At 51.1% G+C, this 20402-nt stretch overlaps 8 protein-coding genes across 8 annotated transcripts; 6 read left to right on the plus strand and 2 right to left on the minus strand.

The window, feature by feature from the left end:
* Positions 1-48: 48 nt before the first annotated feature.
* On the plus strand, positions 49-1887 carry BJY04DRAFT_177344 (Gfo/Idh/MocA family protein). The gene has a single exon (XM_073709592.1). It carries the CDS (start codon positions 561-563, stop codon positions 1755-1757), a length of 1197 nt encoding a protein of 398 aa, XP_073576929.1. The 5' UTR covers positions 49-560; the 3' UTR covers positions 1758-1887.
* Positions 1888-1924: 37 nt separating this feature from the next.
* On the minus strand, positions 1925-4347 carry BJY04DRAFT_48020 (signal recognition particle subunit SRP72). The gene is made up of 4 exons (XM_073720469.1): positions 3825-4347; positions 3495-3768; positions 3297-3441; positions 1925-3247 (listed from the first exon to the last, which is right to left on the minus strand). Exons 1-4 carry the CDS (start codon positions 4143-4145, stop codon positions 2044-2046), a joined length of 1944 nt encoding a protein of 647 aa, XP_073576930.1. The 5' UTR covers positions 4146-4347; the 3' UTR covers positions 1925-2043.
* A 1823-nt stretch (positions 4348-6170) lies between these two features.
* BJY04DRAFT_204653 (glycosyltransferase family 31 protein) lies at positions 6171-7613 on the plus strand (the record flags this gene model as incomplete). Its single annotated transcript, XM_073713519.1, has 1 exon — positions 6171-7613. The coding sequence occupies one exon, from the start codon at positions 6171-6173 to the stop codon at positions 7611-7613; it is 1443 nt and encodes a 480-aa protein (XP_073576931.1).
* A 980-nt stretch (positions 7614-8593) lies between these two features.
* Positions 8594-11005, minus strand: BJY04DRAFT_48036 (putative C6 transcription factor (AmyR)). The gene is made up of 3 exons (XM_073720470.1): positions 9816-11005; positions 9311-9761; positions 8594-9263 (listed from the first exon to the last, which is right to left on the minus strand). Exons 1-3 carry the CDS (start codon positions 10790-10792, stop codon positions 8835-8837), a joined length of 1857 nt encoding a protein of 618 aa, XP_073576932.1. The 5' UTR covers positions 10793-11005; the 3' UTR covers positions 8594-8834.
* A 402-nt stretch (positions 11006-11407) lies between these two features.
* Positions 11408-11918, plus strand: BJY04DRAFT_177351 (uncharacterized protein). The gene has a single exon (XM_073709593.1). The coding sequence runs from the start codon at positions 11605-11607 to the stop codon at positions 11830-11832; it is 228 nt and encodes a 75-aa protein (XP_073576933.1). The 5' UTR covers positions 11408-11604; the 3' UTR covers positions 11833-11918.
* A 373-nt stretch (positions 11919-12291) lies between these two features.
* Positions 12292-15952, plus strand: BJY04DRAFT_227280 (glycoside hydrolase family 31 protein). The gene is made up of 4 exons (XM_073718594.1): positions 12292-13481; positions 13535-13945; positions 13993-14163; positions 14209-15952. Exons 1-4 carry the CDS (start codon positions 12763-12765, stop codon positions 15881-15883), a joined length of 2976 nt encoding a protein of 991 aa, XP_073576934.1. The 5' UTR covers positions 12292-12762; the 3' UTR covers positions 15884-15952.
* Positions 15750-18381, plus strand: BJY04DRAFT_177355 (alpha-amylase). Its single transcript, XM_073709594.1, has 9 exons — positions 15750-16453; positions 16509-16547; positions 16612-16727; positions 16776-16884; positions 16938-17166; positions 17223-17385; positions 17441-17587; positions 17657-17897; positions 17968-18381. The coding sequence occupies exons 1-9, from the start codon at positions 16292-16294 to the stop codon at positions 18247-18249; spliced, it is 1488 nt and encodes a 495-aa protein (XP_073576935.1). The 5' UTR covers positions 15750-16291; the 3' UTR covers positions 18250-18381.
* Positions 18382-18533: 152 nt separating this feature from the next.
* BJY04DRAFT_177358 (uncharacterized protein) lies at positions 18534-19715 on the plus strand. The gene is made up of 2 exons (XM_073709595.1): positions 18534-18697; positions 18749-19715. Exon 2 carries the CDS (start codon positions 18779-18781, stop codon positions 19217-19219), a length of 441 nt encoding a protein of 146 aa, XP_073576936.1. The 5' UTR covers positions 18534-18697; positions 18749-18778; the 3' UTR covers positions 19220-19715.
* The last annotated feature ends 687 nt before the right edge of the window (positions 19716-20402 follow it).

Below are 20402 nucleotides of genomic sequence, written 5' to 3' on the forward strand. Positions count from 1 at the left end.
ATATCTCTCACGGTCTTAGTCGAATTCAAAATGATACTTCTACTAGGTAGTCCTACCACGCCATTATTATACAAGCCTAAAAGAAATATTCCAGTACTTATGCACCTTTCACCTCCATACTACGTAGTCCATGCATATGCCTACCTAGTACGGAGTAGGTACCCCCCGCCGATCTGTTCCGTAACTATACTCCGAAGTATATACACCGGTCACCACACCAAAAGCAAAAAATAACCATCGTCCTGTGAGACTGCAAATAACTATCAGCAACTGATCTCTGATGTCATGTCGGAAGTTACAACCGGATACAAAAACTCTGAGCGGAATGAATCATACTTGAACTCTACTCATGCGGACTGACAGCGTGCGCAGCATTAACTATTCCCCCTATCCCTTGCTTCTGCTACCTCAACATTTTGCCTCCTTAGACTCAATGATATATCCAGGATTATTACTACAAATCACAACTGAGCTACTTTCTGATATCCCTTCGCCAAATCACCTACCAGTTTGTCCTCCAGCTCCACCGCGTACCTACCCTCAGTCCCAGGATTCCCAGGATGGCCGAACCACCAACCACAACACCCCTGCGGATCGGGATCTTAGCAGCAGGAGCGCACCCCGTACAAACCATCTATCTCCCGGCCCTGCACACCCTCCCGACCCTCTACACTATAACCGCCATCTACACCTCCGACCCAACAACCGCGCAAGAATCCACACTCCCCTCCACGATAAACACAACGACAGACCCATCATCGATCCTCTCCAACCCATCCATAGACCTCATCTTCAACTTCATGCCAAATGAGTTCCATGAGCTCTACACCATTGCGGCCCTGCAGGTGGGAAAGCATGTCATGGTCGAAACACCCGTCAGCCTAAGTATCCCATCCGCGAAACGGATCATCGAAGCCGAGAACGAGGCGCCGAACGGGGCACGAGTATTTGTCGCCTCAGCAAGGCGGTACGCTCCTTGTTTCGAGCGGGTATTTAAGAAAGAAGTCGAAGGGCTAGGCAGAATCCACTACGCGCGGTTGAGAATGATAGCCGGTCCTCACGTCGCACACACAGTGACCAGCCTGCGAAACGGATGCAGCCACAGCAACACCAACACCACACAAACCACCGCCTTGAGCCAAAGTCAACGTACAACCCCCGACAGAGAAGCATCAGGAGCCCGCTTAAACTCCCTCCTCTCCGAAGTCTTTGGCGCAAACGCACCACCCAGCCATGAACGGCTTGCCCTAAGCCACTTCCTCGCCTCTCTAGGCTGCCACGACCTCGGCCTTATGCGCGATACACTTGGATACCCCGACGCAATCTCCAACATCTCCATCAACGAGCCTTTCTACTCCGCGCTGTTCCACTACAACGGCTCTCACGAACACACGCATCCCTTCACACTGATGTACGAGACAGGCACGGACAGTGTTCCCAGATGCGACGCGCAGCTGGCCGTGTATGGGCAAATGAAGACCGTCACAATTCACTATGACCTTCCCTATGCAAGGGCACAGCCGGTACGGGTTGTTGTTGAGATGGCGGATGAGTGCGGTGGATTGATGCAGACGGAGACGGTAAGTACGTGGGAGGAGGCGTACCAGGAGGAGTTGAGGGCGTTGTGGAGGTTTTTAGTGGAGGGGGAGAAAGCCAAGACAACGGCAAGGGACTCGTTGCAGGATATCAAGCTGTTTCAGACGATTTTTGAGCAGTATGATCGGCAGTGCGGGACGATCAGGACGCCGCTTGGGTAGGTGCATTACTTTGATTTTTGGGTATTGCTTTATGTGCTTGAGAATGAGCAGCGGGGTGGACATGACTGGTTAGTATAATTGGAGCAAAGTAAGAATGTTTGGAGCTGTTAATAGGTAATGCATCTCGGGGTTTTTTTTTTCAAGGTAGATTGGCTGACGTTTTTGTACACGTTCATTTCAGCTAGATACCATTCCTCGTTATCCTAGAGTAAGTACAGTAGTGCAACTCTTTAGGCAAGATGGTTCCCCATAATCGAGAACCAGACTGATTGATAAAACCTTAAGTCTACCGCTTTCCCTTCTTCTTCTTCTTTGAGCTGCCGCCTCCACCCTGTGGCTTCTGTTGCGCTCCAGTCGGGGTAGTCTCTTCGGATTTCTCTGTGACCATACCTCCTTGTGTACGTTCTGCGGCCCGTTGCTTGCCTTTGCGACCTCGAGGGCGGTACGACGAACGATCGCGAAGCGGGAGCCACCGTTCCGGGTCAGCCGTCTTGCTCGCATCATAATCTTTTGGAAGTCGAGACTTGCGGACCCGCTTCACTGTGCGTTCCCCATCCGCAGCAGGCCTTTTCCTTGCTCCGGCTATTGCCGCGGCGGCGGCGGCCGTCGTGGAGGAAGACGGGGAGACACCCGCAGCTTCGAGGGAAGCAATATCAACGTCGGATATCAAGTCTTCGACCGAAGGTAGGTATTTCGCTTGAGCGTCGACTTGGGAGTAATCGATAGCTGCATGAGAGGCCACGTAGCCGGCAACAGCAAACAGGTCGTCTGGCGTCTTCTCATAAAGAGACTTGAAGAGCTCTGCGGCTTGGGTTGAGTCCGAAGCGAGTGAAGAGTGTAGTAAAGATGCGCCTGCGGCCCGAAGCAATGATGTTGGTTGGGAGGTCTGCTCCTTCCAAAACGCAGCAGCCTTCCCCAGTTCGGCCCTTATTTGCGTTTTCCGACCTTCACGTTTGTATAGTGCAATAAGGACACTTAGCAACCCGGGGTTATACCGTGTTTCTTTGTCTCCCTCCGAGATTGATTCTTCGAGAAGTCGAAGTGATTTCTCCAAAGTTGTTATTGCGGACGTGGTATTGCCCAGGCTGACGTACAATTGAACCGCAGTAAGGATGAGCCCAATGTCCTTTGGCCGTCTTTCTACAACGGAAAGAATTGCCTTTAATGCCGATGCTCCTGACTCACCCTTTGCATGCGCCGCGACGTTATAAACTGATAGAAGATTTGTGCTGGCGTTCGTAGAAGGATAGGGAGCTTGAGAGAGGGCCTTGGACGTGGACCGAATGATGCCGTCGTATTTGTGAACAAGCAGATCAACTGCATGAAGGTTTCCTGTTAGAACATTAGATTGATAATCGAACAGCCTGTCGTTATTCGTAGAGTCCGGGATTTCGTGAAGAGCCTTGTATAGAGCGTATGGGTTTGCTGCTGTTCCGCGCGCAATTGTGACGTTGTTCTGACCAATCCGTCTGGTAGATAATTCGTGGATCCTGTAACTACTAAGCCTTTGCACTGCGACATCATTATGGGCCAACATACTCTTTGACGGAGATCTCCTCTAATATGAACTTGGCCTCCTCAGACTTTCCTTGGCAAATCAGAACATACAGCTGCTGCACAGCGATTGGGAGCAGTTCGGCGTCTCTGTCTTCTGGCGTAAGATCTTCGGAGGTGCGGCAAAGTTCTGTAGAGCGGTCAGCTGCTAGACAGCATGCGTTCAGATAGAATCGTACGGACCCTTCGCACGCTTCAGAAGCATCCCAGCTTGATCAAATTCTCCTTTCGCGATACTTAAGCAAGCGGCATTGTAAACGGTTTCAAAGGCCTCCAGGTCATCTCTCGTAGGCCGCGTATGGCGAACAGACTCAGGATGACCTTTCCACTGCAGCTGTGCATCAGCCGCCCAGGTGTTGATTCGCAGGTCGTGTTCCTCGCTGCCCGCTGATGCCGAGTCGCGAGCAAGGCTTTGGTAGATCTCCGCTGTGCTTTGAAACTTCTCGGCCCTGTATGTCTATCGAGCATGTAACGGTTAACCACGATTCCACATCGATCACTTGGGTGACATACAGCCTGAGCTTCTAGATGCCGCGCACCCCGGTCATCTGTAAGGCCGGAAACAACCTCAATGGCTGCATCTGGGTTGCCAGACTTATAAAGAGCATAACCATACGCCAATGCGGCCCTCTTCTTTAGGTTATCCCCACTGTCCTCGAAAACACGTAGACAGTCGTCGTAACGGTCGAGTTTTAGAAGAGCGATGACCTTAACATGCTGGGCCTGTAGATCGGAACGTGATTTTGCTAGAGCGGCATCACAGGATCGGAGGACTTCTTCGTGATCATCAATGGATGCTCTCGAGAGCAGCCCGCTCAAGGATTGGGCGGACATGGCGGCTTCGTGGGTATGAAAGATGTGGAAACTGCCGAGAGCGGTAACCGGGGAGGAGAAGGTATCGTCGCCCGAGTAGGGGCACTATGGGCGGTACCTAGGTTGTACCCAGGGATTTCATGCAATGAGAGAGGGTGCAATCCAGAATGTATCTGTTAATTGAGAGTATTGCTGGTGCCGATTGTGCAGGTGCAGGTAGTGCGGGATGGACATTTCCCAATGTGGTATTTCAGCGCAGGAGGCCGTCGACGTTCACCGTAGAAGCGATATCTTGATGACTAAAAGTTGGATCCAAGACAATCTAGGAAGGTGCCCTACCTGTGATAGCAGGGCTATCGCCTAGGACGAATGTGGAATAGTGACATACGATAAGTGGTGCAGGTGGTGAGCTATCTGAGAGGCCGTCATCGGGCGATGTGGAGGAGCGTGTGGGTCACGTGCCTAGTCACGTGCCCGTACACGCTTCATCCCCGGGCCATTACTGGACAGCTTTATTGCCTGAGGCAGCAGTGCTCGCTTGCTCTTCCTGACGGGCTGAAGCCTGGAAGCGGCTGGGATGTTGCCACTCCCAAGACTTGGCAGAAAGTGCTCACTCCGCAGTTAGTCGGCTGACAGCAGAATGCATACTTCTTCTGTCTAGGTACTCTGTGCTGGAGTGATAATTCTATGGATATGAATGGGTATGCAGTATGTACTATGCAGCTGTGCGATTATCAGATGAAAGTTAAGAGGATCGTCATCTAAGACCAGGAGACTCCATCATGCGGGGGAAAGGACCACTTTCCAAGAGACGAAAACAGCAATGATGTAGGAGCGTACGTACGACGCAGGAGTTGCAACAACCAATTGTTATGTCATTTGGTCCTCGTGGTAACCTGATTTCCGTCCTGTTTACGGAATAGTACTCTTTCTACTTGCTGTTTGCATTTGCAAGGAGCTTGTTGCTTCGCAGGGCCGGCTAATAATAGAGCTTCTAGAAGGGAGCCCCTAGTTACCGAATTTGGGGAGCTGGAGCGTGTGACATCTTACCTATCTGGGCACAGTGCTTAGGATCCATGCCTGGCAAGACCTCTGAATATAATAGTGTTCACAAACACAGTACCAGATCACCTGGTGTTCCGTACTCTCCAGATGAGAGATCGAATGTTGCTCCAAGCCTCCAACCTCCAATCTCCAACCTCCAAGAAGCGCCAAGGGTCGTGGGTCGTGGGTCGCAACCTCTGACAGGATCGTCGCCCGAATGGTGAATACGCGTCATCCCAAGAATTAATATCCGTCTTGGTCCTCTGGTTGGAGTCGCCTTGGTCGGGAGAAGTAGGGCTGACCGTTTTTGTACCACCCATCTATTGATGACTTCCATCCGGAGTAGAAGGACTCTAGGATTGTGGTTGAGTAGTGATGGGCTGGGAATGTCGGGACTCGGGAGTCAGAATTAAGGATCTTACTCCGTACGCGCGGCTCTCCTGAAACCTGAAAGGCATTATTATTGGAATAATCATCGAAGTCCAGGCCACAAACTCCCATCAACCACCAAAAGCAACGAAAGGCTAAAAACGAAGCAAGTGGATCGAGGCGGGACCACCCCTTTACCTTTAGTTACCATGTATGTGCAGATGTGCAGATGATCTGGACTCTCGCTGGTCGGTCCTTCTTGTTAACTACTCCGTTCTTCAGCTCTTTGCCCCCCATCTCCCTCTCCCTCTCCCTCTCCTTCTCCCTCCATCCTCTTTTCTCTTCTCTTCGTATATTCCTTTATCTAGCTTTCTGCCCATAATCACTGTCGCTACTGTCGCTACTACCCTTACTCAACTTGACCTATCGCCACTCTCGTCAATCGTATTTCCCGCTCGCTACATCCCTCCGCGTGTTCGCTCCTCATTCCCACCGGGCTGCCACCACTCCGAATCTCTCGCGATGCGAATGCGCTAGTGTCGCATTCACAATCGTCTGTTAGCATACGCAGCCGTTTTATACTCCTATTTAATGGTCATGTCGTCAAAATTCAGCCTGCGGGATCGATCCCCGATGAATTCTTCCTGGGTGTGGAAGAAGAAGCTCCCACGCTTTATCGCTGCCGCCTCCCTGGTGGGAACATTCCTCGTCTTCTTCGGCCCGCACTTCAGCCACCATGCAGAGAAACAGGAGGCGGTCCAGGCTGTATTGGAGCAGCCGGTCGCCGAGAACATTACAGTGACTTCCCACGTTGGTTGCGAGCCCGACCTCGATATCCTCGAGCGACTTGGAGTAAGAAAAGTGTCCCAATATGTGCGTCGAGAGGTGTTCGCTGTTTCATCGTTAAGCAACATACCCTTAGTCCAGACTCTCGACACCCCTTTGTTCGACCAGCGCTCGGCCCGCAGAAAGGCTTCCGTTGCCTCGGGGTTATTGCAGAACGATTGCTCAATACCGAGTCCCGTATCGTTGGAGGTGCCACATCCTCCTTCACATGTGGACGCCTCGCATTTTGACTTTGGCGTTGCCACGAGGGTTGATAGATTGAGCGAATCTCTCGACGCCTTTGCTCACTGGGCCGGTCACACGCGAACCCGTATCTTCGCTTTGGTCGAACCTGACGATCGGGTGTCTGAAGTACTGGCGAAGGCTGAACGGCTCGGGGTCAACTTGTTTGTGACGGAGTCTGAAGAAGAATATCAGACCAGATATTTTTCCTTAATTTCGCATCTGGCTAAGAACGCGCGGGATGAGACTCGGTGGTCCTGCATCATTGATGATGACACTTTTTTCCTCTCAATGGAAGCTTTGGTGGAGGCATTTGAGAAATACGACCACACTCAGCCCATGTATATTGGAGGAGTATCCGAAAGCGTTACTCAGATCGGTCTGTTTGGTCTCATGGGTTTTGGAGGCGCTGGTGTTTTCCTCTCACGTCCTCTCGTTGAGCAATTGAGCAAGCCCGAGGTTGTTCAAGCTTGTCAGGAAATGGTGTATACCGGCGATCGAAGGATTTCGCTTTGTGTTTATCAATACTCAAGCGCATACCTAACTATTGATCATCGACTACGACAACTGGACTTTAGGGGTGATGCCACAGGCTTCTTCGAAGCTTTTAGACCCCCACCTTTATCTGTACATCACTGGAAGTCGTGGTTCAATGCTGACATGGCGAAGCTAAGCAAAGTCGGCGAAATTTGCGGCGACTCGTGCCTGTTGCAAAAGTTCCGGTTTTCTGACGGTTGGATCCTGACCAACGGCTTCTCTATCTCAAAACACAGTTCCGAAATCAGCTCCGACGACATCTCCATGGAGCTTACGTGGGACGGTGACCACAATGCAAACCGCGAGGCATTCATGCACGAATTAGGGCCGATCCGAGAGAAAGATGACGGAAAGGTCAGCTACCTTTTGGTGGAGTCGGTGATTGAGAGCGACCGCGTCCGCCAATGGTATATTCACCGTGATTCTACCAAAGGCGATCAGATCATGGAGTTGATCTGGCGAAAACAGTAGTTCACTTGTTCAATTTTTGTCGACTTTTCAGCTTCACATCATACCCTTCTTGCGACTGCTACCCACGCGGTATACCTTCTATACATACATTGTCGATTATTTATAGACTACTTGCAATCCCCGAGCGGGTTAATTGCCACGGCACCTAGATCATGAGTTTTCGATTCCACGTCTCGACGATGCGCAGATTTTTTTCTTGTCATTTTTCTTTCCCTTCACTTCTCTTGTATGTCTATTCTAATGCTGCTATTGTCCTATTCATTGCATAGGATTGCGTCGGACGGCTGCATACCAGACGCCGGGCTCTGGCTCCTGTCTTGTTGATGATAGTGTCGTCAACTTTGAGGTCAAATTTAATGTCGAGGATATTATATCTTTCTCAAAAATACCGAGTATTTTGTGTAGTTTATTTGTTAACATGTCCTCTTCAAGTATCGGTTACCCAGCTAGGACGGCATACGCCAACTATCCAAGGATGGAAGTTGAGATGCCCGACCTCGGGATAATCGCGAATCGCTAAGACATGGAACTATCCAATGGGGTCAAGGGGAGTTGATCTCAACCTTATATATTGCAATTTTCTAAGTATATATTTGCAACTAGTGCTTGGCTCGTTGCTGGCTATCAATCATCCGATAATCAAGGCAGCGTATCGCGCAAATATATATTCTATGCTCGAAAAGCAAAGGCCCATGACCCATTAGACTTGCGCCGAAGTCCACGAGTGGAGGAGGTTTGAAGTACTCCCATAAATATCTATATGTATGAGAAACTCGGACTTCTTGGAATAGGTTGTCTTCTACTCTTCCTCATGCACTAGGATAGCCGTAGTCATGTACAGATGTAATTGGTTGCTAGTAAGGTTATGGAGTCTATTGTATATGCTGGATTAGGCCATTTGCAAATCAGCTGGCGCCAGGTGTTGACTAATGTCAGGTCGTTTAGGTTGTAAAACGGGTACATCAACAGAGAAGTCTCCTACATATAGAGGTTTGAAGGAGTACAGAGATGCGAATGAATCGCGGACATTCATGATGTTGATGTCGGATGTTCACGTCTGGAGGTGTAGGCGGTCGTGAATCGTTGTAGTCATATATAAGAGCGTGTATATAATGCGAGGTAGAATAGAACGAGGATCCGGGTATGAAATGGACATATTTAGAAGAAGAAAGGGGACAGGTGTCGCACGAAAACGTTGAATCAGATCGACAAGCTCCCAGGTTAGAACGTGATCTCTGGGGATATCGTTGTCGGTGGAAGCAACCCAGGTACTGAGTCTGCAGCCTCATTGTTTTGATCGTGTATATCGTCAGGAAGAGAGATTATATCCCAAGTAGTATTAGTCGGTCTATTATTGTTGTTCTCGAGCGCCGGCCACGATGGAATAGACTCGGAGGAGGAGGTGGGAAGAGGAGGGAGGAAGTTGCCAAGCGATAGCGGCGAGTCGAAATTAAGCATGCCTTTACATCGATCGAGGAGAGAGGGGAAGAGATATGATTGAGATCCGCGAATCCGAGAGAGCGTGGAGAGGATACCCCATAGAAGCTCACGGGGGTCGATCGTGGACTCTGCGAGGTTGCTGGCTGCCTTTGTTGATAATGAGCGTGACACATCTGCCACAGATAAACCTAGGTCAAACAGTTTTTGCTCCTGTAAAGATTGTTAGAGATATTCGAGTGGCTTGGTAAAGGACTGACCATTCCAATGCCATGCGCATCAACAGCGCCTTGAGAGGCATCTGCTATGACTGACATGACGGATTTGCCGACCAGAACAGGAAGATGGAATGGTAGGACAGTATCACTCCTAGAGCCGGGCTGGGAGGCTCGTGTCATTGAAAGCTTCCACATCATAGCCTGAAGCCATTGCTGGGTAATAAGGATATCAACTTTCTGGATCTCAGAGACCCCTTCGAGCGAGATGGGCTTGCTGAGATTGGCTTGGATGGCTGAGGTAGGGGGCATTTCGGATGTACCGTCCATACCACCCGCTGCAACCCAGTCGTACAGGTTTACACTGAGGTTCTCGAAGACCCCAATAAGGTTTATAAAACCGTAGGCCAGTATTGGATCATCGGAGCAGAGGACCTGTGGTTTATGAATCGAAGCCCGGAGCATTACGGGCTTCGCTTGCTGGAGTGCATATCCTCTATACGGCAAGAAGGTCAACACTATACTTCATCCGTTTCCTCAGAACTCATACCTCTCCGTAATAAATAACAACCAGAAGACCCTTCGCTTCTGTTCTGCCTCCTCAACGCTCGATTCGGAATAAGTCGACTCGCGATGGAGTCCTAAGGTGAATATCATCGATGTCGCTTGGCAAAGGTAGAACCATGCGTGATCCTGACGGTCCAAGTTCCCATATGCAGCAAACAAGAAGAATGATGTCAGAAGACTCTCAGTGTTCATGTCTTCCAGTGGATCGCATTCTTTCCGAGCCCGTACAGCTTCAGTGAGGAGTTCCTCGCCAGACATTGTTGAGTTTCCATCAACTCCAGTCTGTAGGTGCGATGTGTCAGCACCTGGAGTTGATCCGTCTAGCTTCAGCTGGATGTGAGTAGCCGCGCAAAGAGACGCCAGAAAGGAGTATCGTTGCGAAGACAGGCGCTCCGGGTGGTGACAGTCCTGTTGAAGCTCCTCCCTTCGAACTACAGGCATGATGGGGAACATATACTTTAAGTAGACGTTGATGTGAGCCAGAAGCACAGGCGGGGTCAGGATCCGCGGCGCTGGCAGAAATGCCCCGATAGGAGAGTCCGATATCAACGAGTCCGGTGAGGAGACGAGTTCTGGGGGAGGCAGACGACCGAACGATCCGGGAATCTCTGTTGCCGTATACTGCGGCTCTTCCATGGTGAATGGCGGAGTTGCGGGAGAGCCGCCTAGCGGGTAGCCTATGGGATCCGGAAACCATTCTCGCTCTCCAGGATATTGTTGGGGCTCAGATTGTAGGAGCTGCCGTTGCCTTGCAACTAGAGGATGAATTGGAGCTAAGGGATATAGTGTTCGAAACTTGGGGCCCTTGCGGCGGAGGACATCGCTGTAGGAGCAGGACAAGAGCAGTCGCTGGCACTTGTCGCACGGCAGCTCACGGGAGCACTTGATTTTCCTCCTCCGACAATTGTCGCAAGCCTGTTTGAAAGACGTTTGCTTCGGAGATGTAGAACCCGAGTCCATGATTGCCGAATGCAGCCGATCCGGAGGAGGGGGCGTATGTGTACGCAGAGGCGTCGGACGATCTTATGGGGGGTGAGTTGTTCGAGCACTGCTTGAGAGGACGAAATACTAAGTTCGAAAGCCCATAGTGATGACTCTCCTCATCGCACGGTGTGACGAAACCAGTCAGATTGAGAAGCAAGCATGGATGGTCAAAAATCTGGGGAAGCCGAGCGGGGGAGGAGCTGGAGGAGCTGGAGGAGATGGATGATAAATAAAAGAAGTGTATGGGACTTTGGAGGCACACTAGTCTATTGGAGTGGCAGCACCTGCAGCTATAGTCAGGCTTGCGGCCCCGCGTTACACCATTTACAGAGCATCTCCCCCATATGCCAATCATGGCTTGATGGGAGATTTAAACGGCCTTTTCGCGTTAGTCTTCGCTTGGTAGGTGATTAGTTGGCGGAGGAGGTGTGCTTCTACGAGCGAGGATTATTCCATGGGTCTGAGCGAACAAGCGAAGATCGGACGGCAGAGCCCCTGGCTCCAAGGTTCCTGCCTGGCATGACGTTTTCCTCTCATCTCACTCTGACAGGGTGCGTTATTTTCTGGAAGCCTTCCAAGGTTCCCCTGCAGAAGCCATCGAGGGCGGGCCAGGACTCAGGAGCCGTTGATACTTGACAACTTGACAGGCTGACACGGTTACGAGAATCCTGCCTGGAGTCCTAGGTTATTGGCTCAAGCTTCACTAGGAAGATGATCGTATTTCGGGAAGCCGAGGGAGAGGACTCGAATGAGGCAGGAAATCCGATACACTTGGTGGCTGTGAACAGATGCCGGATCTTCAAGCCCAATCTGCCAGTGCTGTTAGCCGGCCTGGGTCGTTATGTACTTGCATGCTGATAGTATCGCCTTTGTTCTCCACACTGCACAGTGGTTGTTACTCCAACCTTGCTCTGGTACGGAGGGGAAGAGACAGAATCGCGGCAATATCTGTATCTGCCTGCGCTACTCTCTTTGTCCTCGACGCGGTAGGTAACCAGACTGGACCTAGACTCTAGCCCATCCATCTTCTTGAGCGATTCTAGTTGAAACAACCACTTCGCATCTCATCATTTCATGTCGGACCGAGCAGGCCTTGAACCTGAAGTGGGAGGGTGCCGAGCTCCGCTGCATGCTTGAGAGTTGAGACCCACTCAAGATCTAGCTATCCACGGACCTCAGCACAAGCACCTCTCCGAATGAGACGCAGCAGCGCTCTTCTCATCGGTAGGTGACTGCTGGAACCTGAAGAACTTTGGGATCGTTTGTCTAGAGCAAAATGTCAGTCTTCACCAAGAATCAAGGGCAAGGGCATTGATTGCATCGTTGAGTATGGCTGGAGAAAGGTTGGTGGTGCTCACTGCTCAATGCTCACCGGTAACTTTGGTAATAATACGGTCATACTCGGTCTGGGGACTGACTGACTCTCCACAATCCACACCATCCCCATTTCCACTCCTCTCCACCACCGCTTGAATCTTCATCCCTGAACAGTTGATCCTGATATTCTTACTACTACAGTCCTCCCATCATAACACCTCTGTTATAGTCTCGGTCTTTTGTCGGAGCATCAACCAATCAAACTCTCCCACCACTCATTCCTCCAGACTTTCAAGTTTCTCGAGCTTTGTTCTTGGCGAGAGGGCGGACACCCCGAGTTCCCGACCTCAACCCCGCAAAAAACCATGCCCAACCACCCCTCCCGGAGCATTCAAGCTACTCTCGAGTGACTCGACTCGCCCATTACAGCCTCCCCTTGCGTTGCGCAGGTTCGCGGATGATCTCCATCGAGAGTTTCTTTCCCCGAGGGTTGTGCCACTGCACTGTACCACAACATGGTCGAGGTTTCAGATGACTTGCCCGTCCTTTTGAACTTTCTCGCAAGATAAATAGAGGGCAAGGCCAATGACCCCTGTTGGCTGTCCATCGTACAACTCCGTGCTTTCACCATGCTCGGCTTCAAACACCTGTTAGTCGCTACTTCCGTTTCGGCCGTAGCTTTTGGCGCGGTGCAGGACCCGTTGCAGCCCTTACCCGATACCGCGACCGCGACTGCAACAGCGGCACGTACTGAGGCTACCCTAGCAGACTATGTCGACGTTGGGGCCGAATTAATCGCCAACGTTGACGACCCACAAGCCGTCAACGCGCAGTCCGTTTGTCCTGGCTATAAAGCATCCAACGTTCAACAGGCGACCCACGGCTTCAGCGCTGATTTAAGATTGGCCGGGGCTCAGTGTAATGTATATGGGACGGATGTCGACTCTTTGACCTTGAAAGTAGAATTTCAAGATATTACTCGCTTGAACATACAAATTACCCCAACCTATGTGGACGCGTCGAATGCGTCTTGGTACATACTTCCAGAAGAATTGGTCCCTCGGCCAGTGGCGATCCCGGGTGCTACCGAGTCGCAGAGTGACTTTACGCTGACATGGTCTAATGAGCCCTCCTTCAATTTTCAGGTGGCTCGTAAGGCAACAGGCGAAGTCCTTTTCGACACAGCCGGCTCTGTGCTGGTATTTGAGAACCAGTTCATTGAATTCGTGACGTCTCTACCTGTGGACTATAATCTATATGGGCTTGGGGAGCGCATCAATCAGCTGCGAATCTTGAAAAATGCCACCTTGACTACCTACGCCGCTGACATTGGGAACCCCATTGATAGGTGAGTGTCACGAAGTAGTTCTTATGACGAAGCTAATGTGTCGCTCGGGATAGAAACATTTACGGTCACCATGCATACTATGTCGATACAAGATATCACACAGTTGATGAAAACACTGGAGAGCACATCTATGTGAAAGCCAGCGAGGCTGACACGAGTCAAGACTATACATCATACTCGCATGGTGTATTCTTCAGGAATGCTCATGGGCAGGAGGTTATCATGAACCCACAGGGCTTGACCTGGCGGACAATAGGTGGAAGCATTGACCTCACTTTCTATTCGGGCCCAAGTGTAGAGGATGTCACCAAGCAGTATCAACAAAGCACGGTTGGACTTCCTGCCATGCAAAAGTACGACACTCTCGGCTTTCATCAATGCAGATGGGGCTACAACAACTGGTCCGTGTTTGCGGATGTCCTCGCGAACTTTGAGAAATTCGAGATTCCCTTGGAATATCTTTGGTACGTACTTTCGATGCGCAACCAGATTGAAACTTACCACTGCACAGGGCCGACATAGATTATATGCATGGTTACAGAGATTTTGATAACGATCAACATAGATTCTCATACAGCGACACTAAGGAGTTCTTAGACAAACTGCATGCAGGTGGACGTCATTTTGTCCCCATTGTCGATGCTGCGCTGTACATCCCGAACCCCGCAAATTCATCTGACACGTGAGTTTGTTGTTTTATTGCGTATGCGCTAGCTAACATTCAAAGATATGCTACTTACGATAGAGGAGCGGAGAAAGACGTTTTTCTCAAGAACCCTGATGGTAGCCTCTATGTAGGGGCTGTTTGGCCTGGATATACTGTTTATCCAGACTGGCATCACCCGGAAGCGGCTAATTTCTGGGCCAACGAGCTTGTGATTTGGTATGACAAGGTTGAGTTCGATGGGGTGTGGTATGATATGGGCGAAGTTTCTTCGTTCTGCGTGGGAAGCTGCGGGTCTGCAAATCGAACACTCAACCCAATTCACCCACCGTTCAGGCTGCCGGGAGAACCAGGAAATACGGTGCTCGAGTATCCTGAGGGCTTTGAGATATCAAATGCCACAGAAGCTGCCTCCGCGTCTGCAGCTTCAGCTAGCCAGGCTTCGGCTACAGGAAGCTTGACAGCAGCAACCACCACCTCATATTTGCGCACGTCGCCAACACCCGGAGTACGCAACATCAATCATCCACCATACGTGATCGATCATGTGCAAACGGGCCACGACCTTGCTGTGCACGCAGTTTCTCCAAATGCCACCCACGTGGATGGCTATGACGAATACGATGTACACAGCCTGTACGGGCACATGGGTATCCGAGCCACATATCAAGGATTGATTCAGATAGCCCCAGAGAAACGTCCATTTGTCATCGGTCGTGCAACCTTCGCTGGATCCGGAAGATGGGCAGGCCACTGGGGCGGCGACAACTATTCCAGATGGGCATCGATGTACTTTTCAATCTCACAAGCTCTGCAGTTCTCCCTCTTTGGAATTCCGATGTTCGGGGTTGATACGTGCGGATTTAGTTTCAACAGCGCCGAGGAACTGTGCAACCGCTGGATGCAACTCTCGGCCTTTTTCCCTTTTTACCGCAACCACAATGTCATTGGGGCTATTTCCCAAGAGCCGTATCAGTGGGCTTCGGTCATCGATGCGACGAAGACAGCGATGAATATTCGATATGCCTTGCTACCGTATTTTTACACATTGATGCAGAATGCGCACGCCACGGGGTCCACCGTGATGCGAGCGTTGGCGTGGGAGTTTCCTAATGATCCAACTTTGGCAGCAATCGACACTCAGTTTCTCGTCGGGCCATCGATCCTCGTCATTCCAGTGCTTGAGCCTCAGGCCAATACTGTGAATGGCGTGTTTCCTGGCGTTGGAAATGGAGAAGTGTGGTACGATTGGTATACGCGTTCGGCAGTCGACGCAAAGCCCGGAGTTAATACTACGATCGCGGCACCGCTGGGGCATATCCCGGTTTTCGTCCGAGGCGGCAGTGTCCTCCCGCTCCAAGAGCCAGCTTTGACTACGAGGGCCGCCCGTCAGACGCCCTGGGCTTTGTTAGCCGCCTTGAGCCGTGAGGGCACCGCTTCGGGGCAGCTGTACATTGACGACGGAGAGAGCATCAATCCCGAGGCAACTCTGGACGTCGAGCTCACATTATCTCAATCCAGCCTACATGTGTCCGCCCAAGGTGATTGGAAAGAAGCCAATCCCTTGGCGAATGTAACCATTCTCGGTGTTTCTCAGGAGCCATCGTCAGTCACCTTCAACGGGGAGGAGATGGCAGTTGATTATGACGTTTTGTCGCAGATTCTATCTGTAACAGGACTGGAGAAGGTTACAAACGATGGTGCTTGGGGGCGGAATTGGACTTTGAGCTGGTTGTAAGCGGCAAGGACCGGAAATGCAGGGTGGTTGGAGACTTGCGCCTTGGAGTGCCTGATGTAGCCCCCAATTATTCCAAGCTTATGCACCTGTAGAGGAATACCAATGCCTTTGCGATTCATGTAGTTTGCGAGCAAGGCCAATCGCAAGGGCTCGATGCTCCCCCGCATAGATAGATTGCAGTGCTGACTGGATTTGGAGTCTTCTCCACAAGTCACCCCTGAAATCTCCTCCCAAGATCGACGTCGACACGCCCACCAACGCATCGCCCGACCGGATCAATCGCTCATCGAATCATGCTACCTCTGTCTATACGGAGTCCGGTGCAGAAAGATACAAATAAGCAGCCATGGCCGCCGCCAGTAGAGCCCTGTTCGTGTCAGACAGCAGCTGTCATCAATCGCAACAATAATGAGGCCGGCCCTTTTTCTTTCTTTCGCTGCCACAGCTCTCGACCTGGCCCTGGCGGCCTCTCCCGCTGACTGGCGGAGCCAGAGTGTATACTTCTTACTTACCGATCGTTTTGCTCGCACGGATAGCTCGACCACTGCTGAATGCAATGCACAGATGGGGGTTTGTCTTGCCATTTTTCCTCCGCGGTGGTCTAGACGTGGCTGACAAGAAGAAGCAATACTGCGGTGGCACATGGCAGGGAATCATCAACCAGGTATGGCACTGTCGGACGCTTCGCTGTATTTCGATCTCAAGGTCTAATTCGACGGCGGATATAGCTAGACTACATCCAAGGAATGGGCTTCACGGCCATCTGGATCACGCCGATCACCGCAAACATTGAAGATTATACTCCGTATGGAGAAGCTTATCATGGTTACTGGCAGCGTGATATGTAAGGTGCTGTACCATTTCCTTTGCGACCATCACTGACTGTCGGTAGATATTCTCTGAATGAGAACTATGGATCGGCAGATGACCTCCGGAGTCTCGCCACTGCCTTGCATGACCGAGGCATGTACTTGATGGTAGATGTTGTTGCCAACCACATGGTGAGTAGACCGCGGCTATGCCCTCGGAGAATAACTCAGCTGACTCTATGCAGGGCTTTAACGGCTCAAGCGACGCCGTCGACTACAGCATCTTCAACCCCTTCAACTCGCAAGAGTACTTCCACACACCCTGCCCTATCATCAGCTACGACGACCAGACGCAGGTCGAGAACTGTTGGGTGGCCGACCAGACAGTTTCCCTGCCTGACCTTGACACCACCCGCTCCGATGTCAAGGAGATCTGGAACAACTGGATTCGAGACTTAGTGTCGGACTACTCAAGTAAGACCCTGCCCCACTCCCACTACTGCAACTCAAGCTCACGCCTGCACGTAAAGTCGACGGCATCCGCATCGACACAGCACGACACATCCAGAAGGACTTCTGGAGGGACTACAACGATGCCGCGGGCGTCTACGCCGTCGGCGAGGTCCTCCACGGTGATCCAGAATTCACCTGCCCGTACCAGGAGGTTCTTGACGGGGTGCTCAACTACCCAATGTACTTGCCGCTCCCTTCCCATAAATCCAAGACACGACACTAACATAAGAGGAAGCTACTACCCCCTCCGTCGCGCCTTCGAATCCACCTCCGGCAGCATCAGTGAGCTCTTCAACATGATTGAGTGGGTCAAGAACACCTGCGCCGACTCTACCCTGCTCGGCTCCTTCATTGAGAACCACGACAACCCCCGATTTGGCTCGTAGGCGGCCCCCCTCATATTCGCTCAACCCTAAGCCAAACAGAATAGGCCATGCTAATGAACCTCAAGATTGACAGATGACCTCGCCCTCGCCCAAAACGTCGCCGCCTACGTCATTCTCTCCGACGGCATTCCCATGATCTACGCCGGGCAGGAACAGCACTACAATGGAGCTAAAGACCCTTTTAACCGTGAAGCGACCTGGTTATCCGGGTATAAGACGGACGGGGATATTTATCAGACGATCAAAAAGGCGAATACGATTCGCACGCATGCGATCGGGCAAGATGCCTCTTGGGTTACTTACAAGGTATGTTCTTTTTAATTCTTCTCTTAGGTCATTATGATATGGAGGGGATGTGCTGATGAAGGTGTGATAGAACTGGGGGATTTACCATGATAACTCGAACATTGCGATGAGGAAGGGGTTCGATGGCAACCAGATCATCACGATCCTTACGAACAGCGGGGCTAGGGCTGGGTCTTCTACCCTTGATGTTCCCAACACTGGCTACGAGGCTGGGTCTTCGGTGACGGAGATTTACTCTTGCACTGATATCACTGTTTTTGATGACGGCTCGGTTTCTGTTCAGATGAACGGTGGATTGCCGAGGGTTTTGTACCCTACCGAGAAGCTTGCGGGCAGTGGACTTTGCGAGTAATTGGGGTATAGGTGGTTTGGAGGATGTTGGTCCTTTGGGTCTTCTTATCCTCTAATAATAACTAGTATATATACGCTCCGGAGGTAACTTGTCGGATGCGATTTTCGGTTAGTAAACCACAGTTACAATAAAAACAAATTGCTTCCAAAGTTAGATAGTTGGAGTCTTGTTCGTGACAGGTAGTCCAGCTGTTTGCTGACTACAGCCAGGGCAGAAGTACTCTGAGTCCTAGCCAATTAGAACAGGCCGCTCTCTGTATCCTCAGCAGCGCTAATCTAGTGGCCGAGACATCGTGGAGTCTGGAACTGGCAATGCAGATGCCTATTCTCACCTCTCCTCATCGCTTGCTTGAGAGCTGATCCTACGACGCGGGGTCGTATGTCGCAAAAATAGCGCAGAGAACAGGAAGCTCTATCTACTGTTCCATATTTCACCGTAAAGTCGGTCAGTAAGCAAGCATTCAGACAAATCCCGGTGATCTAGACTAACAGCGCATTAGAGAACCTACCGATTTACGGCACGCCGTGCTATGGCCTATGAGCTCCTTATAGAAGTATGCGGCCCCGGATTAAGCCCCAAAAGCCGATCCCATTGGGGCTTCACCATACGTGAGCCAGGCGCCTCGTTCGGCGACCTTCTCCACGTGCAGGTAATTGATCTAGAGAGACTCTGGTATCAGTTCGACGCTCGGGAGGGTATAGACCTTGCTACTATGCAAGCTGAGGGCATGGCCAAGGTTATCGACCTAACGGCTGAACAGAGGCGGCAAGTGGTCAGTATCATACGGGCGGAACCGGCGCCTCGGGATGGGATGCGGAGATGTCAAGAGTGGATGGTCGACACTCTGGTCTCTCTTGAGGTTGAGGAACTCGTTCCGGATGGGACGGCCGAATTCTGGAGTGGGTTGGTTGGGAAGAGAGCGGACGAGGTTAGACGAGCGGCAGGAGCAAATTGGACCCCTTTGAGGTGATGAGACCGAAATGGTGATATCGCTGAGATACGAACGCGGAGTACTTCGCTCTCTCATCGACTGATGGCAGGTTATCATTCCGGATATATACTGGCCAACTCCCCCCGGGCGCACATGTTGTACCACGACTGTTGAAGCCTCTTTATCATCGGCTTAGTTCGTGATATCAATTATGGATATAAAGAATATAACGAATTGTAACGACCAGGTAGCGTTCGGCGGAGAGCCTGTTGCTGACCATTACCATTCTTGCTGTGGATTGTGCAAGTCAGTAAGCCGTTTGAACTCCTGACCAGACTTACCGAAGATACTTGGGATTGAACCCGGAACCAAGGGTAGGAATACTGATCATCCAGAGAATAATGGTGGATGGATGGATGGATGGGTGGATGATTGACGCAGGAGGCAAGTTGCGGCCAGGAAGCTGTTCAGTGTTTCTGAGAGAGCCGATCGGACGTTCTGGGATTGGAAGGTTCGAAGGTATTCCCAAATAGGAAGGTGCGAAGCTGCGCGGGCGCCGGGCGGGCGTGGACTCTGGTCTCTGGGCACCTGGCCCCCTGGGTCCTGGGTTAGTACGGAGTAGTTAGAAGACTTTGTGGCGCTGCAGGACCCAGAGGGCCAGAGCCAGACTCAAACAACAAGAACTTTCTCGAAGTCCGTCAACCCGTCAATCCGTCAGAATTATGAAATAAATTCAAACGGTGTGAGGCCGTCTACTTTGACAATGACAACGTGGTTAATTATGGGGGCTCGTTGGGAGCTCTTTCCAAGATCAAATAGCGTGCCGAAGCCGACAAGCAACACTGGATCCCCCCTCGACAAGGCCATTCTTTTTGTGAAGAACCGGCCGATGGCCGAGAGGCCGTCATGCCTTGTTTAGGAAAGTGGACAGACTCAAAGGAAGGGTCACTAGGAAGCTTCAAGTTAGAGCAGGCCCAGATGATGAACTCCTGCAGGGTTAATTCATCGGCAGTCGATCATCCGTGCGCAGGAGAACGGAGTGTGTCCGCATGCTGGTCTGTTGATTCTTCTGTGCTTGTCAAGGGGGTCCCAGAAAACAGGGAATTCAAGCATTACATTGCATGATGGATCATCCAAGAAGGAACGACCCAAGGTTTCTGCAAAGGACTATTATTATTATTACAGAAGACTTTATGTATTCAAAACGGTGAAGAGGAGAAAC

This window comes from Aspergillus karnatakaensis, assembly GCF_047715665.1.
Source record: "Aspergillus karnatakaensis strain CBS 102800 unplaced genomic scaffold BJY04scaffold_2, whole genome shotgun sequence".
Taxonomy (NCBI): Eukaryota; Fungi; Ascomycota; class Eurotiomycetes; order Eurotiales; family Aspergillaceae; genus Aspergillus; species Aspergillus karnatakaensis.